The sequence below is a fragment of the Panulirus ornatus genome, chromosome 8, assembly GCF_036320965.1.
Source record: "Panulirus ornatus isolate Po-2019 chromosome 8, ASM3632096v1, whole genome shotgun sequence".
Classification (NCBI taxonomy): Eukaryota; Metazoa; Arthropoda; class Malacostraca; order Decapoda; family Palinuridae; genus Panulirus; species Panulirus ornatus.
Window position 1 is genome coordinate 3,941,591 of NC_092231.1, and position 16,518 is coordinate 3,958,108.

The 16,518-nt window shown below is 39.3% G+C and overlaps 1 protein-coding gene across 1 annotated transcript in view; it reads right to left on the reverse strand.

The window, feature by feature from the left end:
* Positions 1 to 16,518, reverse strand: part of Abca3 (ATP binding cassette subfamily A member 3) — a 201,783-nt gene that overhangs the window by 148,041 nt on the left and 37,224 nt on the right. The window contains exons 9-12 of the mRNA XM_071663978.1: positions 15,162 to 15,328; positions 14,277 to 14,395; positions 11,232 to 11,356; positions 7,320 to 7,675 (exon numbers count right to left, since the gene is read on the reverse strand). Of these exons, the coding sequence (XP_071520079.1) occupies positions 7,320 to 7,675; positions 11,232 to 11,356; positions 14,277 to 14,395; positions 15,162 to 15,328 (767 nt within the window). The remainder of the gene's footprint in view (positions 1 to 7,319; positions 7,676 to 11,231; positions 11,357 to 14,276; positions 14,396 to 15,161; positions 15,329 to 16,518) is intronic.

Here is a 16,518-nt window from a genome sequence, read left to right on the forward strand (position 1 = left end):
CTGGTCACCTCAACCGACCTCGAAAAGGCTCCTCTGACATGTGTCCTTTGTTCCCTCCCACTGAGATAATCTTTCCAAAAAACAGGAGATTCCTCCTTATTCTTGCTTGGTGCTTCAGCTTCATAATAAGCCTCCTATGTAGTACAGTGTCAAATGCCTCCTAACAGTCTAGATGCAGGCAGTCCACTCAGCCTTCCCTTTTGTTCACGACAAAGCTCACTTTCGATAAACTCTAAGAGACAGGACAAAGCTCACTCTCGATAAACTCTGAGATTAGTTACATATGACCACCTTTCCCTAAAACTATGATGTCTCTCACTAGGGAAAATTTTCCTTAGCACAAAATCATCCACTTGCTCTCTAGCAATCTTTTCCATAACCTTTTACACCATACTCTTAAGTGCAGGTTCAATGCCTGCTCCCAGTCTCCTTTCTTATATGTACATATGTATCACATTTGCCTTTTTCCATTCCTTTGTCACAAAGCCCCTTTCTAGTGTTATCTTGAACAGTAATACAAGTGGTCTATCAAAAAGTATCAAATGTATCTGCAGAGGACCATGAGCCTTGTATGGGTTAATTCCTTTTAATATTGTTAATATCTTTTCTTTGTCAATATCTTTTTCTGGATATCTGAATGATTTCCAAAAACTCCTCCCCATTCCATCTCACTGGTATTGGGGCTAAGGTGTCTTCCACAGTGAAAACACTTTTGAAGTTGCATTTCTGTTCCTCACATATCCTCAAATTAAACTCATTGACATTCCCTTCTGAATCCCTTAGCCTGATTAGCTGCAACATAACAAACAACTGATAAATATATGGAATAGTTTTCGATTTTCAGCTGCCTTGTCTACGATACCCTTCCAAAGTTTCTTTGTTCCTCTTTTCTTATCCAGCTATACTCAATCCAGGCTCTCACATATCTTGTCAATGCTAGCTAGCAAGTGTCATCTATATCTTTGCCAATGAACCTCTCGAGCTCTTTTGCTTTATGAAATTTTTTATCAAACCATTCTTTCCTCTTTCTTACAATTCCCTCAGTATTTGAGGCTTGAGGCACCCATGTCTCTACCCCTTCTCTGAAATTTCAAAGAACCTCTCAACACAATGCCCCAGCTCCTGGCAGATGAATTCCATTTCCCAATCTATGTCACTATAGAAACCATTGAGGTTTGTGTAGTTTTCTCTATGAAATCTCCTCTTTATTTTCTGTCTCACCTCTCCTCTTTTAACATCCTTTCTGACACACATTCAAACTTATGCATAACATGATAATTTCTTCCAAATGGCGTACCATACATATCATTCTATATACTTATGTGTGAACGAGTAAAGATAAGGTCTTGCAATAACAGTGTATCAGTCCCTCTCATCACTCTAGTATACTCCAAGACAAGCTGGCGCTAGAAAAATTCCTGTATACACTCTAAAAACTTGTGTCTCCATGACTTCCTATCGCCATGAGAATCAAGCTTTCCCAATCTGTCTCTTTATAACTGAAATCTCCCAATATGAATGGCTTAACCTCCCTACAAGTTACATTCTGATTGTTCCTTCACTGTATTCAATGTGTACTTGTTCTGGTTCACTGCAATTCTTTGGAGGATCACATATTAATAACACCACAATGCTCTTCTTCCCTACAGGTACTGTTCCCATCATGTACTGTCTGGACAGGATGTCCTCCACTACTTGTTGAAACTTCAAGCTCTCTTTTATTAAGATAGCTAATCCTAACCCACCTTTACCTTCCCTTTGCCATCTCTCTATCATGTACCCATTTGGGCATAAAAGGAGAGCTAATCTATTTGGTAAGCTTAGTTTCCACAATTCTAATAATAACAAAAGCAATTTCCCTTATATGATCCTTGAATTACAGTTCCTTACGACTAACCATCAACCCATCCACATTTGAATACAGTACTTTTAATCAGGCATTATCATCTTGTTACATTCCTACTTAGTTAGTATGAGGTAAATGATGATATGCTCATGATTACAAAATAATGAGACACTAGAATAAAAGAAAAAGAACCATTTCTCTAATCATGGTCAGCAAAATAAATAAGATAAATAATTTATTTATTTATTTTGCTTTGTCACTGTCTCCTGCGTTAGCGAGGCAGCGCAAGTATACAGACGAAAGAATGACCCAACCCACCCACATACACATGTATATACATACACGTCCACACACGCAAATATACATACCTATACATCTCAATGTACACATATATATACACACACAGACATATACATATATACACATGTACATAATTCATACTGTCTGCCCTTATTCATTCCCATTCCCACCTCGCCACACATGGAATAACAACCCCCTCCCCCCTCATGTGTGCAAGGTAGTGCTAGGAAAAGACAACAAAGGCCACATTCGTTCACACTCAGTCTCTAGCTGTCATGTAATAACGCACTGAAACCACAGCTCCCTTTCCACATCCAGGCCCCACACAACTTTCCATGGTTTACCCCAGACGCTTCACATGCCCTGGTTCAATCCATTGACAGCACGTCGACCCCGGTATACCACATCGTTCCAATTCACTCTATTCCTTGCACGCCTTTCACCCTCCTGCATGTTCAGGCCCCGATCACTCAAAATCTTTTTCACTCCATCTTTCCACCACCAATTTGGTCTCCCACTTCTCCTCGTTCCCTCCACCTCTGACACATATATCCTCTTGGTCAATCTTTCCTCACTCATCCTCTCCATGTGACCAAACCATTTCAAAACACCCTCTTCTGCTCTCTCAACCACACTCTTTTTATTTCCACACATCTCTTTTACCCTTACATTACTTACTCGATCAAACCACCTCACACCACATATTGTCTTCAAACATCTCATTTCCAGCAAATCCACCCTCCTGAGCACAACTCTATCCATAGCCCACGCCTCGCAGCCATACAACATTGTTGGAACCACTATTCCTTCAAACATACCCATTTTTGCTTTCTGAGATAATGTTCTCGACTTCCACACATTCTTCAAGGCTCCCAGAATTTTTGCCCCCTCCCCCACCCTATGATTCACTTCCGCTTCCATGGTTCCATCCGCTGCCAGATCCGCTCCCAGATATCTAAAACACTTTACTTCCTCCAGTTTTTCTCCATTCAAACTTACCTCCCAATTGACTTGACCCTCAACCCTACTGTACCTAATAACCTTGCTCTTATTCACATTTACTCTTAACTTTCTTCTTTCACACACTTTACCAAACTCAGTCACCAGCTTCTGCAGTTTCTCACATGAATCAGCCACCAGCGCTGTATCATCAGCGAACAACAACTGACTCACTTCCCAAGCTCTCTCATCCACAACAGACTGCATACTAGCCCTTCTTTCCAAAAGTCTTGCATTCACCTCCCTAACAACCCCATCCATAAACAAATTAAACAACCATGGAGACATCACACACCCCTGCCGCAAACCTACATTCATTGAGAACCAATCACTTTCCTCTCTTCCTACACGTACACATGCCTTACATCCTCGATAAAAACTTTTCTAACAACTTGCCTCCCACACCATATATTCTTCATACCTTCCACAGAGCATCTCTATCAGTTAATACTAATGCATAAAATATCAAAACAATGAAAATATGAACAAGCTTCACTTCTAAATTATTGTGAAATAATGCTGCTGCTTCTCCAATCTCTATTCTCCCATGCACAGTCTAATAAACACATATCTACTTCTGGAAGACTGACAAAGAAAAATATTGATGAAAAAACTTTCTCTGTAGAAGTAGTAGGTAGGAGCATTAGATAGAAATAGGTATCACTAACACTCCCAATATCTAGGCAGGTAGTACTGGTAATATACCTACCTAGCTGTTGGCTGCCTACCAGCTACTACCTACGACCTACATTCCTTAATATGTAGTTAATTATAATGTAGGTTTGTGGCAGGGGTGTGTGATGTCTCCATGGTTGTTTAATTTGTTTATGGATGGGATTGTTAGGGAGGTGAATGCAAGAGTTTTGGAAAGAGGGGCAAGTATGAAGTCTGTTGGGGATGAGAGAGCTTGGGAAGTGAGTCAGTTGTTGTTCGCTGATGATACAGCGCTGGTGGCTGATTCATGTGAGAAACTGCAGAAGCTGGTGACTGAGTTTGGTAAAGTGTGTGAAAGAAGAAAGTTAAGAGTAAATGTGAATAAGAGCAAGGTTATTAGGTACAGCAGGGTTGAGGGTCAAGTCAATTGGGAGGTGAGTTTGAATGGAGAAAAACTGGAGGAAGTGAAGTGTTTTAGATATCTGGGAGTGGATCTGGCAGCGGATGGAACCATGGAAGTGGAAGTGGATCATAGGGTGGGGGAGGGGGCGAAAATTCTGGGAGCCTTGAAGAATGTGTGGAAGTCGAGAACATTATCTTGGAAAGCAAAAATGGGTATGTTTGAAGGAATAGTGGTTCCAACAATGTTGTATGGTTGCAAGACGTGGGCTATGGATAGAGTTGTGCGCAGGAGGATGGATGTGCTGGAAATGAGATGTTTGAGGACAATGTGTGGTGTGAGGTGGTTTGATCGAGTGAGTAACGTAAGGGTAAGAGAGATGTGTGGAAATAAAAAGAGCGTGGTTGAGAGAGCAGAAGAGGGTGTTTTGAAATGGTTTGGGCACATGGAGAGAATGAGTGAGGAAAGATTGACCAAGAGGATATATGTGTCGGAGGTGGAGGGAACGAGGAGAAGAGGGAGACCAAATTGGAGGTGGAAAGATGGAGTGAAAAAGATTTTGTGTGATTGGGGCCTGAACATGCAGGAGGGTGAAAGGAGGGCAAGGAATAGAGTGAATTGGAGCGATGTGGTATACCAGGGTTGACGTGCTGTCAGTGGATTGAATCAAGGCATGTGAAGCGTCTGGGGTAAACCATGGAAAGCTGTGTAGGTATGTAAGTTGCGTGTGTGGACGTATGTATATACATGTGTATGGGGTGGGTTGGGCCATTTCTTTCGTCTGTTTCCTTGCGCTACCTCGCAAACGCGGGAGACAGCGACAAAGCAAAAAAAAAAAAAATTATAATTCATGATTTGGAAAACCTACCAAAGGAAACTATTTAGAATAATCCTATGAAAAGAACAATTTACCATATTATTTAAAGAGCATGATTTGAAGGTCATTACAAGCAAGCATTCATCCTATCTCTTTCACCTATTTTCTCCAATATTTTTTGAATATATAAGTAACTGTTAAATCATGCATTACATAGGATCCTACATAATAGAACTGCATGGAAAAAATATATGAAAAATACATATGTTGATTATAATCTGAATGTTTTGAACTGATGACAATCATCAAAGTTCATGTGATACAAAGCTATTCCAACTCTACCATCCATTTATTCCATTATTCTTCTGAAATTCTGAGCAATTCTTAGTCTTTCCATATTTACTCTTACCAACCCAGATAGAAGCAATCTAGCTTGTTGCTTGTGGAAGGGGATAATGGTGGACTACCACTATCTATAGGTGAACTTCATCAACACGAAAAGGGATTTCCTTGTAGGACGTATCAAATAATAATTAACATTGTGCAAATTACTATCTTTTTCTATCAGTCATATCTCTGTTGCCTGTTCTTACCTGAAACTCCCTCAAGGGGATGGCCACAGCAATAGTCTCCATACCAAGTAAACTCCATTGCCACTTCTTAGACTTCAGTGCCTCACCCTTAACAGGCCCCTGGCAGATGGCAACTCTAGTACAGTGTTTGCAAAGGCTTCTACATAATGTTCCTACTGACGACCAACTACTATCTAAAGTTCCTACCTAAAGCTCCTGCCTATATGTTCCTACCTAATGCTCCTGCCTAAATGTTCCTACCTACTACATCTATCTATTGCTATTACCATTTTGCCAAAAGGCAGGGCTAGTGCACAGTGCTTACTACATGAATATCTGGAGTTATCAAGAATAAGCTGTGTGAGTTAAGTGTTGTCAAATGTTGTGAGTAACAAGGAGAAGCTGTATGTTTATGGACACAATGCCAGTAGTCCACATGTAGGTAAGGCATATAGAAAAGACATCTACCTAGGTCAGAGGAGTGCAACTTGACAACCATTGAAGTGCTGGCTCACTATGTGGCCATCACTAACCAACTGCTACCCACCATGGAGCAAATTCAATAAATACCAGGGTTATACCTGGATATCAAAATCAAAGGACTTCTAGCATATATATTCAAAATATCATAACAAATATGAAATAATATTGCTGTGGATCACTGGAACACCACCTAATGACAAATAAAACTAAGAGTAAGGAAAAACCCATAAAAGAGGAAAAACTCCTTTTTCTGATACACTCATTGAAACAAAACATTGTAAACTGATCAACTTCTCCAAATCAACCATAAATATCATGCTACCATAGTAAAGCACATTATTCAATTTGACAAATTCGGCAGTGTAAATTAGTCAAAGATTCCAGATTAGAAACTATAATGGAGCAAGTAACATCATGTACAAATAATTTTTGCATTTGTACAAATAATTTTTACATTTCAACGTATACATATATACATACACAGACATATACATAGATACACATGTACATAATTCATACTTGCTGCCTTTATTCATTCCCGTCGCCACCCCACCACACATGAAATGACAACCCCCTCCCCCCACACGAGCATGAGGTAGCGCTAGGAAAAGACAACAAAGGCCACATTCGTTCACACTCAGTCTCTAGCTGTCATGTATAATGCACCGAAACCACAGCTCCCTATTCGCATCCAGGCCCCACAGAATTTTCCATGGTTTACCCCAGACATTTTACATGCCCTGGTTCAGTCCATTGACAGCAGTCGACCCAGTATACCACATTGTTCCAGTTCACTCTATTCTGTGCACACCTTTCAACCTCCTGCATGTTCAGGCCCCAATTGCTCAAAATTTTTCTTACTCAAAATTTTTCTTACTCCATCCTTCCACCTCTAACTTGGTCTCCTGCTTCTCCTTGTTTCCTCCACTGCTGACACATATATCTTTGCCAACCTTTCCTCTCTCATTCTCCATGTGGTAAAACTTAAAATTTGTCCCCAAGCTTTGATATGTATGGTGTACATAGGCCCACTTGTCTAACACAGATCTGTGCCTATTATCAATACAGTTGATGTCATTAGCAACAGTGGGGCCTATTTACATGATTTTATGAAATGTTTAGCTTGTAAATTTTGTGTCTAACTGCATAAGTGTTTTGGATTCTCATATCCATCACTCTCTCCATGCTCAAGAAAGAATACTCATTACATAATACATATGGTGATTCACAGTTCATTTGGCTACATACCATGACAGGAAAATACCATGGCTGAGGCACACCAAAGTCTCCTGGCCGCACAGCTTCAATGTACCACGTCAGCAGCAGGAACACAATAGCATCCAAAATAAGCATGCCAAACACATGACCCAGGGTAAAGGAGTCATCAGGTGAGACCCCACGAAATATGAGCTTCCACTGTATGCCTGAGCCTACACCTTCAAACATGGAGGTTAACTGGCATCCAAGACTCATAGCAGTATTGGAAAGAAGACAGAGTACGATCTTGTTGGTCAGTGTGAGGCTTGAGTAACGTGGCCGAAGAATCATGTAAGGGACGTACGTGAAGAACCATATGAGGCCAGTCACTGCTGCTGCACTGTTGGCTAAATGTGATAAAACAAACATATTATTAATTACAGAGGTATAAGTTTGTTGATTATTCCTGGTAAATTATATGGGAGGGTACTGATTGAAAGGGTGAAGGCATGTACAGAGCATCAGATTGGGGAAGAGCAGTGTGGTTTCAGAAGTGGTAGAGGATGTGTGGATCAGGTGTTTGCTTTGAAGAATGTAAGTGAGAAATACTTAGAAAAGCAAATGGATTTGTATGTAGCATTTATGGATCTGGAGAAGGCATATAGAGTAGATAGAGATGCTCTGTGGAAGGTATTAAGAATATATGGTGTGGGAGGAAAGTTGTTAGAAGCAGTGAAAAGTTTTTATCGAGGATGTAAGGCATGTGTACGTGTAGGAAGAGAGGAAAGTGACTGGTTCTCAGTGAATGTAGGTTTGCGGCAGGGGTGTGTGATGTCTCCATGGTTGTTTAATTTGTTTATGGATGGGATTGTTAGGGAGGTAAATGCAAGAGTTTTGGAAAGAGGGGCAAGTATGAAGTCTGTTGGGGATGAGAGAGCTTGGGAAGTGAGTCAGTTGTTGTTCGCTGATGATACAGCGCTGGTGGCTGATTCATGTGAGAAACTGCAGAAGCTGGTGACTGAGTTTAATAAAGTGTGTGGAAGAAGAAAGTTAAGAGTAAATGTGAATAAGAGCAAGGTTATTAGGTACAGTAGGGTTGAGGGTCAAGTCAATTGGGAGGTGAGTTTGAATGGAGAAAAACTGGAGGAAGTGAAGTGTTTTAGATATCTGGGAGTGGATCTGGCAGCGGATGGAACCATGGAAGCGGAAGTGGATCATAGGGTGGGGGAGGGGGCGAAAATTCTGGGGGCCTTGAAAAATGTGTGGAAGTCGAGAACATTATCTCGGAAAGCAAAAATGGGTATGTTTGAAGGAATAGTGGTTCCAACAATGTTGTATGGTTGCGAGGCGTGGGCTATGGATAGAGTTGTGCGCAGGAGGATGGATGTGCTGGAAATGAGATGTTTGAGGACAATGTGTGGTGTGAGGTGGTTTGATCGAGTGAGTAACGTAAGGGTAAGAGAGATGTGTGGAAATAAAAAGAGCGTGGTTGAGAGAGCAGAAGAGGGTGTTTTGAAGTGGTTTGGGCACATGGAGAGAATGAGTGAGGAAAGATTGACCAAGAGGATATATGTGTCGGAGGTGGAGGGAACGAGGAGAAGAGGGAGACCAAATTGGAGGTGGAAAGATGGAGTGAAAAAGATTTTGTGTGATCGGGGCCTGAACATGCAGGAGGGTGAAAGGAGGGCAAGGAATAGAGTGAATTGGAGTGATGTGGTATACCGGGGTTGACGTGCTGTCAGTGGATTGAATCAAGGCATGTGAAGCGTCTGGGGTAAACCATGGAAAGCTGTGTAGGTATGTATATTTGCGTGTGTGGACGTATGTATATACATGTGTATGGGGGGGGGTTGGGCCATTTCTTTCGTCTGTTTCCTTGCGCTACCTCGCAAACGCGGGAGACAGCGACAAAGTATAATAAAAAAAAAAATATTATTAATATGTATTCATCTATTACAAAAGTAAATAATTGACTGTGTATGATTAGTTATATCAAACAGCGGATGAGTGTCCACCACAATATAATGCCTAACCCTTTCTTCTAGCATGACAGAAACAGCCCAAGCAAGCTAAAAAGCACCAACAGTAAGCATGTAGCCTCTCCCTCCTTGATAAACACCACCTGCCATCCCTGGTGGCTAATAATTAAACTAATGATAAGTAAATGCTGGGTCATCAACCACTGCACTTGATGATGGGAAGTTCTACTTTTTCAAAACCCAGCGAACATTCTATGACCACTATGCTTATTGCCTCTCAATTAAGAGATCAGCATATCCCTTGCCTAGGTAATCACCTAAGTGTTGTCCTGGCATTACAGAGAGTAAAGGTTCAAGTACTTTCATAATTTTCTAACACTTGTAACCTTGTTAACCTTATTTTAGATTGTGAATAAATTCATCAGAGATCAACCTTTATCATGTAAGAAGTGCTTGTCTGGGAGTAAATGATAGAGTGAAAAAGTGCTCTTACAAGAGTCAGGGAATGCAATCAGGCTTTCTACTGTCACCAGGAATGTTCATTATCTTTATGCATCAAGCCCTGTATGAGATAAGAGTGAAGTGTGGCGACAGTGGTGTACTTTTGAAGAATACCTGAACAAAATGGAAGTTGCCACAGTTGTTGTATGAAGATGATGGCATTGAACTAGCTGTGTCAGAGATCATGTGGGTAACTTCAACAATGTGCAGAGAAGAAGGATGTTTTGTCTAAACGAGCCGTCCAGGGTCGAGCACATAGGTTCAATTCCTAGATGCGGCACTCAGTCCACAGTCAACCCAACTATTCATCCACCCCTAGGGGTTGGTCAATATAATCGGTACCTGGCTCAGGCTAGGGTTTGATGACAGAGTGGTAGATGTAGGGTGTTCTGGTTGGGATGGTGTGCAAAATGAGAGTCAGAGTCATTTGGTGAAGAGAGAAGAGGTGGTGAAAGCCATGCGGAAGATGAAATCCAGAAAGGCGAAGGGCTTGGATGGTATTGCAGTTGAAGTGATTAAGAAAGGGGATGACTGTGTTGCTGATTGGTTGGTAAGGATATTTAATGTATGTTTGGAAACAGTGAAGTCCCTGTGGAATGCATGTATAGTGCCACTGTATAAAGGCAAAGGGGATAAAGTGAGTTTTCAAACTACAGAGGCATGAGTTCATTGAGTATTCTTGGAAATTTGTATGGGAGGATATTGATTGAAAGACTGAAGGCATGTACAGGGCATCAAACTGGGAGGTGCAGTGTGGTTTTAGAAGTGGTAGAGGATGTGTGGATCAAGTGTTTGCTTTGAAGAATGTATGTGAAAAATACTTAGAAAAACAGATGGATTTGTATGTAGCATTTATGAATATGGGGAAGGAATATGATAGGGTTGACAGAGATGCTTTGTGGAAGGTCTTAAAAAATAAGGTGTGGGAGGTAAGCTGCTAGAAGCAGTGAGAAGTTTATGAGAGTGCCCATTCTGAGGTGAAAAAGATTAAGGGTGAAAAAATACTAATTCAAAATTGACTAATTTCTCCTCTTTCTAACAACAGTATACCTTCATCTCTTTACCCATTTAAATGAATGGATGAAATGCATACAGCCCCATAGTTCATTTACATATATCCTCAATCCATAACAGTCACATTACCTCTTTACTTTGTTTTACAGTAGAACTGAAAAGAAATAAAAATGAATGCTTCTAGCTGCTTTACATTTTTTTTACAAAAAAAAAGTACAGACAAATAAAATGAATGCTTCTATTTGCTTAGTCTCATCCTTAAATCCATCAAAATTGCAAAGCTGTATATGAGAAAACCATATTTCATCCAGCTCTTGTTTGTGCAATAAGAATTGAATAAATACTCAATACTAATAAACAAACAACATTTCAACCCTAAGCATGCTGTTACAAAAATATATCATGAATTTAAAGACATTCTTAAGGTGGAAAAAGTTTTAGCAAATCATCTAGGTAAATTTTACTTTACCTTTTGAGAAAAGTGTCGAGAGGAAGAAGCAAAAACAAATGGAGCACGTTGTATAAAGCAGAAGAAATACAAATACGAGGGATGGGTCACTCTTGCTCAGTACTGCCAAACTTTCAGGTCCATGCCTGTGTGAAGGGGAATTAAGATAAGATACAATAAATATCATCTAACATTTTTTTATATAATTCCTGATATGGCATGGGTAAGTATGCCCAAACTGATGTCACACCAATGAAAAAGATTAAAAACTAAGTTTATTTGAGAAGATATAAATCACAACATTGATTAATCTAAGCTCCTCAGTTGTTTATAGACATATTTCATTAAGGTTAGAATATTACAGAAATGAAGAAAGATGAAAAAAGGAAGAGAATTCCACAATTTTGTTGTCTGAAGAAAGGAGGTGCAATCCCCGTGTGGATAGGCTCTACATAAGCTGTGGAACGAAGCAGCCAATTATGTGCTGAAGTCCATGGGATCTTAAAAATTAGCAGATACTCAGCAGACAACTAACAAAGTAATAGCCCAAATAATACCTGCAAAAAAAGAAAGAATGAAGAAACATCACAGAAAAAATGGAAAGGTAAGATGAAAGAGGTGATACCAATAGAGTTGATGAGGTTGAAGGCTTTTGATTCCACTCTGACTAAAACACAGGTGGGAGATCTACCCAAGGTATGAAAGCCACATTTCATGCTGGGACAAGTGTAACCCCATGAGATATGGAATAGCAGCTCAGAAGAAAAATAGCTTGTACCTGCAAAATTTTCCCAGTTTATGGAAGTAGATTCTGAGATGTTCATTACATGGGACTTCCAAGATAAGTGGAGGATATGTTAATCCTACTGTAAGACTGAACTAAAATGTTTTTGAAATCTGATAATTACAAAATATATGAGAGAGAGAGAGAGAGAGAGAGAGAGAGAGAGAGAGAGAGAGAGAGAGAGAGAGAGAGAGAGAGAGAGAGAGAAAGAGAGATATAGGTAAAAAAAGCAGTTTTACGTTTTTACATGCTTCCACATTAGGACATGTTGCACAGGTCTATATCAACACAGGAAGTATATTCAGAACGAGAAAAGAATGAGTATGAGAATAAGAAAGGCATAGAAAATGAGCTGAAGAAAGTAGATCGGCAATGTTTTAGAGCAAACAGGGTTACAGGCTGCAAAAAATATCATTTATGGAGAGAAGAAAGAGCAAAGTAGACAGGACAGATCCCTGAAGGACACCATAGTTAATAGAATAAGAAGTCACTCCATCACTGACTACTATGATGGAATGACTGGAAGGACTATTGTACATAATAATATAGAGTGAAGTAGAAAAGCCAATGGAAGGAACTTTACCAAGCAAAGACTTGCACCACCCTCTGTCACACATATGCTTACGATATGTCAGAGGCCATGGCAAAAGATTTATCAAGAACCCAATGAGAGGAGAACCAAAGGTGAGCCATGATGAAGTGGTTGCCAGCACACCCTGCAATATGAAAGCCATAATAAAAATGGTCTGTGTGAGGAGTAGCTACTCAAGGACTGACCATTATGATATCCCCTTCCTTTGAGCAGCCAAATTGTGGAATTCTCCTCCTCCTTTCATCTCTACCTCTATCAATAACATTTCTTCCTTCAAGAGTAATATCTACAAACACCTAAGCAGCCCTGACTAATTTCTACTCACTCTTCCTCTCACTTTATTTCTTTCACCTATGGTGGCCTTTGAGTGTTGCATTTTTGCCCATGCCATGTCAGTCAAAATAAGCTGAAAAAAAGTGCATAAGAGAGTTAAAGTTGAGGATGGTTTTAAAGACTTTGGAGATAAAAAAAAATGGAGTGTTGGGTAGAAAGGCAGGACTAAAGCATCCTTCCAAGAAGGAAAGTTTTGCAGCATTTATACACAGAGGCAAAATAATCAAGTAAAGATCACAGCTAGCTTCAAGGTTCTCTTTTAAAATGAGGGGGTGTGCCATATGTTTTGCCCACTTGTAGCTGGAGGAGAATTTGAAGAACTGTGTGAGGAAAATCCTGAATGGATTCTCTCACTGCATCTACCAATCATATCTAAGGTCTATCTTTCCTCCTCATACTTTCAGCTGCACCACTATATGCCTTGATGAACTTAATATTTGCCAAATGTTATATGTGACCGTACCATCCTTAAAGTCTTTCATCCATGTCTTCATTATGATTTCTTCTCTTACATCCTGCTTATGCTTTCTCACTTCATTCTATCCATCCCTCTGATTCCAATTATACTAAGCGAGGTTACGATCTCTAAGGCTTTTACTTTTTACCTATCCTGATAAATATAAACTGGAATTCCATATCCATACATCAAGCACTGAGACAAATATATGCAAGCTCCATGCATAGTCTATGCTCAAAGTTTTCCCATTCACCAGTGCTCTTGCTGAGCCTTTACTTTTTCTTCTTTGCATGACTTTTCCAATACCATCCTTACTGAGCTTTACTCCAAAATATATGATTCCAACCACAACTTCTAGTTCTTTAGTGTGCAAAGTGATATTACACTATGATCTCCCAACCCTTTAAAAATCTAGTTTTGAGTTTATTTGCATCTTGTTCAAGCATCCGCCTCATACAAACATTATTGAAGCAGCTTATCATTCTAACCAGTTCATTCTCTGATCCAGCTTACAACTTAGCTCATCTGCATACAGCAACTGCAACAACTTCCATTTTAATTCTCCATGATTAAGTATCATAGCACAATCACCCCAATCTTCACTCATTTCATATAATGCCACCAAACATACAAACATCATATCATACATCACAATTATTTGATGTCATTCACTCTTACCTCCATTTAATACCATACTTTAAAATTTCTTGGGTCAATTACTAAAGTACAGGTCATTACAATATAGTATTCATCCTAGAAATATAAGACGCAATGGATGAAGTATCTGTAAGAGATTCTTCATGTGACATACTGTTGTAACAAGAGAAGTAATATATCAAAATTGAAAAAAGAACACTTTCCAGTTATAAAGAGTAACTATGGATATCTTTGAATACTTACCAGTGTGTACAAAGAAGAATTGTGATAATAATGGTTGAGGTAGCCAAGAACATGATTGACTTAATAAACCAAGCAGACCAATGTAGCCAGTTTTGTAGGCCCATCATTTTCATAGACTCCTGAAAAGTTAGGATGCATTTCATAATCATGAAACTGAAAACGTTAACATGAATCAATCTCACAGCTTCACTACCATGTGAGAAGTAAGACATTTCCAAGCAATTATGATAGCTTCACTAATGCACAAACTAGCTTTGGTTACCAATAGAGACAATATCATGAGAGAAAAACGACATAATCCCAGGCAAATAAGAAAATCTGTGAAGAAAACTCATGTAATAATGTTCCTAGTTTCCATTCTTTGTAATCAGGGTATTCAGGTAATCAGGTCATATCATATGACAGCAGCAAAGTAATAAGCAAATATGATCCATGCAATATGGTAGTTCTTTCATGACTGGTCAGTAGGTATGAGAAACTCCATTCCATAAACAACTACACAGTTCATTTTTCTACCAAACAACCATGGTACTTACAAAGTCATCATACCATATACTCTTAGCTTCCAATTTTGTTCTACCACCCTCCTAACATTTCAGTTTTCTGGTTCACTCATATAACTTAGGAAGAATACTCTCTAACTCAATGTTAACGACACAATGAAAAGACAAACCAATATACAAAAACTTTATTTTTGCTGTCCACACATTTCTTGTCTGCTACTCAGAATTACATAATCACAAGGCTAGATTTTATATCACTCTTTTATCTTTTTGCATGAGAGAATCTGACATTTACATTACTTAATGAAAGAATAAAAAATAAGTTTAACTAATTCAATATTCATCACAAAATGGGAAAGCAATCAGAAAATCAATATGTTACCTTCAGTTTCTTTTCTTTCTCATAAACAACATTCTTCACAATATTGATGGCTGGATAAATGTAAGACACAAGTAGGACAAATGGAAGCCATGCCTGTAATGCCACAAGGTACTTGTCGTCGATGAAGGCTGGATATGGCATTCTCTGCATTTTCAGTGCATAATGTGCTGTGAAAAAAGCATGATTCATAAGTAGAGCACACACATGGTGCTGCCTCACTGATGCAGGAAATGGCCATCAAGTATGATAAAATAAATAAATTAAAAAAAGGAATTCCCAATCACACAATGAAAAAAGTAATTCACAATGAAAAAAGTAATTCATCATATTAGTCAACACTTAACTAATAATATCTGTTCATTGAGTGAAGAGGTGGAATTGCAGAACCGTCAAAGGAGAGACGAGAGTCATGAGGAGTCTTCGATTGAGAGATGGGTAGAAACTAGGTCACTGTCAGAGAGAGAGAGAGAGGGGGGGAGGAAGAAGAAGAAGAAAAAGATGATAAAAGAACCAAATAAAGCTGACTCCTTCAAAGGGTCAGGCTGTGATGTACACATGTGTATAGATGTAACCAGAATGAGAAGAAGAGAGAGATAGGTGCTACATTTGATGTAAGGAACCTGGGTGTTCTAGCTCTGAGTGAGACTAAGTTGAAAGGGAAGGGGGTAAAACAGTTTGAAAATATCCTAGAGATAAAGTCTGGGGTTAGTATGAAGGCAAGAGTAAAAGCAGAGGTAGAAATTCTAATGAAGGAAGAGCTATAGGAATGTTAACTCTTTACCCTTCCAATGAAATAATTTGACTGCCCTTGGTATGATGGCATGCCACTAGCAACCAAACAACACAGCTTGAAAAAATATCGCACATCACAGTCACCAATAAACCATCGTATGAGTGCACAGATAGCATTATCATGACAAGACGATAGAAATGCACATGTATTAATGTAGTCATTTTTACAATAAAAAACATTACATTACTGCTGATATCTTTATGAAAATATGGTTATTTTTCATCTACTTATGTAAATAGTACAAATAATGGGCATGAGGGAGGTAAATGCTAAGGTCCTGTAGGAGGACCTGGAAAGTGAGTTGGTTATTGTTTGCTGATGACACAACACTGGTGGAAGATTCAAGTGAGAAAGTGTAAAAGTGGTCATCAGAGTTTGGGAGTGTGTGTGAAAGGAGGTAGTTGACAGAAAATGTGAATAAAAGCAAGGTTATTAGCTTCAGCAATGTGGAGAGATTGGTTACTGGACTGTGAGTTTGAAAGGAGAAAACCTGGAGGAAGTGAGCTGTTTTAGATACCTGGGGGTGGCCATGGCAGTAAAAACAACCTTGGATGTGGAGGCAGG